General features: G+C 47.3%; 1 protein-coding gene across 5 annotated transcripts; it reads left to right on the forward strand.

Annotated features, from left to right (window-relative positions):
- The first annotated feature begins 36 nt into the window (after positions 1 to 36).
- Positions 37 to 5,987, forward strand: LEPROTL1 (leptin receptor overlapping transcript like 1). 5 transcript variants are annotated; one of them, XR_014228591.1, is made up of 5 exons: positions 37 to 149; positions 492 to 567; positions 1,899 to 2,085; positions 2,197 to 5,336; positions 5,662 to 5,987. XR_014228591.1 is itself a non-coding variant. In XM_082315945.1 (4 exons), the coding sequence occupies exons 1-4, from the start codon at positions 134 to 136 to the stop codon at positions 2,314 to 2,316; spliced, it is 399 nt and encodes a 132-aa protein (XP_082172071.1). In that variant the 5' UTR covers positions 37 to 133; the 3' UTR covers positions 2,317 to 5,617. The 5 variants fall into 5 exon arrangements, 2 of the variants coding, with proteins under 2 accessions (XP_082172071.1, XP_082172072.1); XR_014228592.1 differs by having other exon boundaries at positions 2,197 to 3,441; XR_014228593.1 differs by lacking the exon at positions 5,662 to 5,987 and having other exon boundaries at positions 2,197 to 2,372; positions 3,114 to 3,240.
- The last annotated feature ends 305 nt before the right edge of the window (positions 5,988 to 6,292 follow it).

A 6,292-nucleotide genomic window follows, 5' to 3' on the forward strand; every position in this document is an offset into this window, starting at 1 on the left:
GTCGCGCGCGTCACGCGGGCGGGGCGCGCCCGGCGCCTGCGCCCTCCCCTCCCGGAAGCGGCTGCGGGCCGCGCCAGTTCCGCTTCCCGGCGCGCGCCCCTCCGCCTGTGCGGCTCGCGGGACGGGCGGCGCCATGGCCGGCATCAAAGGTGCGCGAGCGGCGGGGGGGCGGGGGCGGAGCGGTTGCCCTGGCAACGGCGGCGGGGCGCTGCCCCCGGTGGGCCGCCCGGAGCCCCCAGGGCGGCCGGGGCGGGCAGGGCAGGGCAGGGCAGGGCGGCTCGGTGGTTCCCGCCGGCTGTGGCGGGGCGGGGGGCGGCGAAGGGGCCGAGCGGCCCTGCTCGGGCGGGGCGGGGCGGGGCGGGGGGGCTTCCCGAGGGGCTGCCCGCCCCGGCACCCCGCGGGCCGCAGGGGAGGGCGGCGGGCGCGGGTCGCGCCTGTCGGAAGGCCCGTGAAGGCCTCTCACCTGCCGTCGGCCTGTGCTCTCGTTGCAGCCCTGATCAGCCTGTCCTTCGGGGGAGCGGTCGGACTCATGTTCCTGATGCTCGGCTGTGCCCTTCCCCAGTACAAGTAACGTGCAGCCTCCCCCCTGCCCGCATGCCTGCACCCCCGGGGCAGCTCGGCTTTCAGGCCTGCGGGCGGATCAGTCCACTGCGTCTAGGAGGGGGTTTGGGTGGGGTGGTTTTGACTTCAAAAGACTGGGGCGGAAAAAAAGACCACCCAGGAGTTAATTCGCCGTAAAAGTAAGGGCAGCAAAAGTTGAATTACCAGGCCTGGCCGCAGACTGTTGGAGAACGCGCTGTCGTAGCGGTCTCCGGTGTTGTCCCTCTGCGGCTGATAAGCAGACGGCGAGCAGGTATTATCAGGGAAGCCTTTGCATTTTCCCTGGCTCCTTGGCGGTAGCTGGGCTGTGGGTGGCTCTCAGGTGGCCCCTTGGCCGTGCACCGCGCCTGGTAATGCAGCGTCCGCGGTAGCTGCAGCTGCTGCCTGTACTTTCGCTCTACTGATTCCTATCTCTCAGTTTCCAGGAGATAGGAAGCAGTAGACCAAAAGTTCAGAAAGTTAGGCCTAGGGCTTTCACCCTTTGCAACTGAATGCTGACTTCACAGAAAATCTTTCGACTTACTTAATGTTAAATAAATAGCAAAAATCCTGTCGATAGTCCTGTTGGTGGCTGTGCATTGCAGTTCTCTACATATATGACTAGCTTTCTTGTGCCAGCTTCCTTTTGTTATGAAACCAGGGCTGCTGACACAAACCCTTAGGAAGGAGAGCATCATGCAGTCACCCTTCAAACTGCAGTAAAGTTTTACTGAAACAATGCGCAGCTGCATCACTGTGTCTGAGAAATCTAGTCCGGCGAGCTGCAAGCGGTAAAAGAAAACATTGCCAAATATGATGGTGTAGTTTTTGTAGGTTTTTGTTGGTTGCGTTCAGATTTTAAAAAAAAATATGTCTCGATGCCCCATGGCGGCCGAGTATTGGCTGAGAACAATGCTCTGTTCCATATATGTGCACTGAAAGCTTACAGGCAAAATGATGTGAGGGCTCTGCAAAGGTATCTCTGCAATTCTTGAGTAGAGCTGACAGGTTAAACTTAAGAGTTAAGCTCATCTCGTGAGGTGGTGTTAGATTTAGGCTTGCTTAGTGAAATCTTGCTTTATGAATATCCTATTAGTGAGCTCTCTGCTGCTGCCCTTGAGGTCGGCTGAAGCCGCTCACAAACATGGTCTGTTGGATTAATGTCAGCTTGGTCCAAAGCGAAGGATTTGCTTTCTCTGGGCTTGTGTCTGTCTTTCCCGAATGTGGATGCTGGATGGGGAAAATGCCTTGCATTGATTTTAGGAAGAACAGGAAGTAAATCAGGTTAACTTTAACTTTTCTTCTCCTTTCTTTTTCAGCCAGTACTGGCCACTGTTTGTTCTGTTTTTTTACATCCTTTCTCCTATCCCGTACTGCATAGCAAGAAGATTAGTAGATGACACAGATGCTACAAGTAATGCCTGCAAGGAGCTAGCAATATTTCTTACAACAGGCATTGTTGTCTCAGCATTTGGGCTACCGATAGTGTTTGCGAGAGCAGAACTGGTTAGTAATATTTCAATCTATGATTTTTTTTTCCCTCCCTAGAAAACTTTGTTCTTTATGTTTTTTTTACTGAAGGTAAAGCTCTCATGCACTTATAAGTATGTACTTAAGATGCTTGCAGTGGAAACAGAACAAGAGTTCTTTTGGCAAGAAAAACTAATACTAGAAACGGAAGCATGGGAGAGTGTCGTGATTGCCAATTGCTTCACGTGGTCATGGAATAAACCCTAACAGCCCATATGCAATGCAGAGAAAACGAGATAGAAAATAGTGTGAAAACTCAACAGGCAAGTAACCAAATATAAAAGTGTATAGAATACTCTGAAGACAATTTGTGAAATAGTTGGGCTGAAGAAGCATGAATAAACAATGCACTCACTGTCAGTGATATGTGGTGTTATTTTTTAAACTTGTGAGTTGTCGTTACATCTTTCCCAGTATATGGCTTTTCACTAAAATCCTTTAAAAGGTGACCTTGTTTGTGTGAATTTCAGGGAGCACTACTAAGTCAAAAAACATGGAGTGTGCTTTCATAAAATCTCTTTAGGCAAGAACAGCTCAGATGGTCAGTTTGAATGCCTCACGCCCTTTGAGCAATCCACTTACTCTCCTTGGAAAACATTCACCTCCTTTTTTGTTACTGGGATATCTGCTGGCATTTTGAAGAAAATGTCTGTTTAAAAAAGTCTCGTAGCACAGCTAGCCAGTATAGCTGGGCTGCAGATGCGTTTGATGCTGTTGCCTAGCCTTACTTTACGATTTTTGGATGTTACAACAGAACAGCTGTGCCCGCTAGCCAACGCTTTGTAGACAGCTAGAAGAAACTCGCAGTGCCCCTTGGCTAACTGTGAATGGGTCGTTTTGGGTAAACCCAGCCTTCTTGGCCTAACCACAAATAATGAGATACTGCCTTCGTGCATCGTGGGCCTGTTGCTGAGCTTTGTCTGGAGCGTGACGTTAAGACGTTACCTTTTATCTTGTCAGTGTTCGGTTCAAAACGTGTCTAACTAAAGTCCCCTTGTTCACAGATTTACTGGGGCGCGTGCGCACTTGTGCTAACGGGGAATACGGTCATCTTTGCCACGATCCTAGGATTTTTCTTGGTGTTTGGCAGCAATGACGACTTCAGCTGGCAGCAGTGGTGAAAGGAAGATAAGAGAACTATCACAGGCATCTTGTCATGCAGTGGCCATCCATACAAATGAGAGAATGGGCAATAAAGAGAAGTAGCGTAGCAAGCCTCTTGAGTATTCTAGATGCTCCTTTTCACCTTGTTCGTTCTGAGTGTACTACTGTTGCTGACAGGGTTTCTACATTTTTATGAAGTGGAGATGATTGATTTCATTTTTACCTACGGTATGTTTTTAGGTGCTCTCTTGGTTTAAAATTGTCATCCTTCTGTCTGGTGTTTATGTGAAGCTTTAAATCTGGAACAAGAACATTTAAACATGGTTTCAAAGAAGATTTAAAGTTGGTGTTTTTTTGTTTTGTTTTGTTTTTTTTTAAGTTAAGCATTAATACTGTGTTCAAAAATACCTTTTTTTATATAGTGATTAAATTATATACAAACTGAATGGAGGTAAGAGATTGTGCAGCACCATTGTCAATTACCAGGTCAATAGATTGTTGCTATATTTTAGCAGAGGCAAGGCGGGGTGGGGAGTACCAGTTGCAGATCTTTGTTCTGCCCATACCTCAAACTGGGTGATGAATGTTGATAGCCTTCATTTCAGGAGAAGGCTGAGGAGCAGGTAGAGTTATTTGGGAGAAGTCCTAAATTTTAACACCGCTAGCACTTTTACCTGCTTTGTTATCAATTCTTGTGTGGATGTGACATTCAAATACTCTGTAAACGTATTGATGCTATGACATACAAAACTGAAGTGTAATGTAGGGGAGGGGAAAATGATGTTTAAATTCCATTTTTTAAAAAAAACAATCTTTTGAACTCTTTCTAATTATAAGTATTCTATGGTTTTGAACTTTTATGTCAGCTTTTTACCACAAAGATGGTAAAGTGATCATTTATGGAACTATTGGTCTGTGTTAATTTGAAGCATATACAAAGCTATTTCCTCCTTCCCCTTTTTAATTTATTTTATACATAGTATATATATATAAATAATAAAACAGCTTTTCAAATGTTGATTAAAACTTTGTGTTAAACTTGCCTAGGAATGATTTTTTTTTTTTTGCTCCTTCCCCTTTACACAATGCAGTTGAGGCATGACTTTGCAAGTCACTGGCTGAACTGATTTCACTGACTGTTTTTAAGTTCTTATGCACTATCAGTTAATAAGATTTAATGTTATGTCTGTAACTGTAGCTTGTGTTCTGTAAGATTGCACATGTAGCTTCAAATATTTAAGACAAGTTTTCTGCATACCTCTCAATTGTCTGGATTTTTTCATTTAAAGAAATCTGCCATTAGACATTCCATCACAAGATAGTTGATAAGTGCCAGTTAACCAGGTTTGATTGTACCACATGCGGTGATAAACTTGACCAAACATACTTCTAAACTATATTTTTGTTCAATCCTTTAAAAAAAAGTCTAGGAAACTTACTGTGCATAATTAAAAGCTGACGATTGCTTAGGTTTTGCTTAACAGCGCAGCAGCACGGAAAGGCACGGCGTTGCAGGTCTTAGCTGTAGCATTTGTGCGCAGATGTAAGCAAAGTATAAAGCTTGAATATTTGAAGTCTGATAGTAGTGGTAGTTACCTACGTGATACGCTCAAGGAACTTACACCAGCAGGTAGGGGCAGCAGGGGTGTAGCTACCTACATGCGCTGCTTTGTTAATCTCGTCCTGTGTATAAAATAAGGGCTCGATTTTAGGCGTGCTGGTAGAGGAGCAAACGGGTGTCAAGACCCTAGCGCAGAAGCCGGTCTGTAGCAGACGGTCTTTCAGCCACAAGTGCTTCGCCAGACCGCCTGCGATGGTGACGTTCGGAGGTGTGCAAGGGCTGTAGAATCACTCCTTTCATCACCGCTTTCAGTGAGACTTCTGCGTGCCTGCCCCCAGCGCGGCGGATGCTTCGGAAAATCTTCCAAACCAGCGGCTCAGCGTGCAGTCCTTTGCAGTCCTCGTGAAGGAGGAACGCTTAGGACTTGTGCAAGTCTTCTCAATCTGTTACGGACTCCTTTTTTGTGGTCAGAAGCTGTGTTTTCTTTTTCATTCGTGTGCTGCTAAGCCTGCTTCTCAATGTGATGCTACGCTCCGGATCGCTGGGCCGTAGAGCTGACCGTGTATGTATTGGCGGTGCGTTTTTGTATGTTAATTGCATTACAGCATTACCTTCTTTTGCTTGCACGCCGAGTACGTGCAGCATTGCTCTGATTTATGAGCTGGACACTTGAGAGGTATGATCCTTCCATATAATATGCACTGAGGTAGCGTTACCGTCCTTCTAGAGGGAAAAACTTTGAACGATAGAAATTTTAAATAGCAATTTTGAGTTCTGTATGTTTAATCAAAAATACTCTAATAAAAGGAGTATTTTGTTTAAAGTATTAATCGTTGTGTTTTTTTTTTCTTTCTTTCTTTCCTGTGGTTGTCATGCCTGGTGAATAGGTGTCACCAGATGACTCAGTAGTCCTTCAGGGTGAGTGTTTGCGTCGTTCGCCTTGGGCGGCTGCGTAGAGGGGCCCGACCGTCCCGCGCTGTAGGCGCTGCACCGAGCTGGCTTTGCCGGTCCTGCCTCACCCCTGCAGCCCATCGCCAGCCGGTGCTTGAAGCCCAAGCGCTAATCCTACCTCGGCATCATCGGTGACGCAAAGCCACAGCCGGCTTCGCCCTCGGACAAATTTGTAATTTTTGTTAAAAAAAAACAGCCTTTCATGACGTTTCTGAAATTTGAAAGCTGATGACTGATGGCAGTCTTTTAGCAGAAGAAAGTAATGAGAATTGGGGGGGGGGGAAATCCTTTTGGGGGGGGCAATCGCCCCGTTCCCCCCCCCCCCCCCCCTTTGGTCGTATCTGTTGATTTTTTTTTTTTTTTTAATTCTGGGAGGGGAAAAAAGTTGTTTAAAATATTAACAGAAAAACCCCAGGGCTTCAGTTAAAACATTGGAAGAGAAGTGGAGCCGAAGAACGCGGCGATAACCCAGGCGCGCCCGGGCAGGGGCGGCGGCCGGGGGGCGGTGGGCGGCGGGGGGCGGGGCCCCGCCCGGCCCCTCGCGACGTGGCGGCCGGCGCGCGCGGC

Source organism: Platalea leucorodia, assembly GCF_965183815.1.
Source record: "Platalea leucorodia genome assembly, chromosome: 6".
Taxonomy (NCBI): Eukaryota; Metazoa; Chordata; class Aves; order Pelecaniformes; family Threskiornithidae; genus Platalea; species Platalea leucorodia.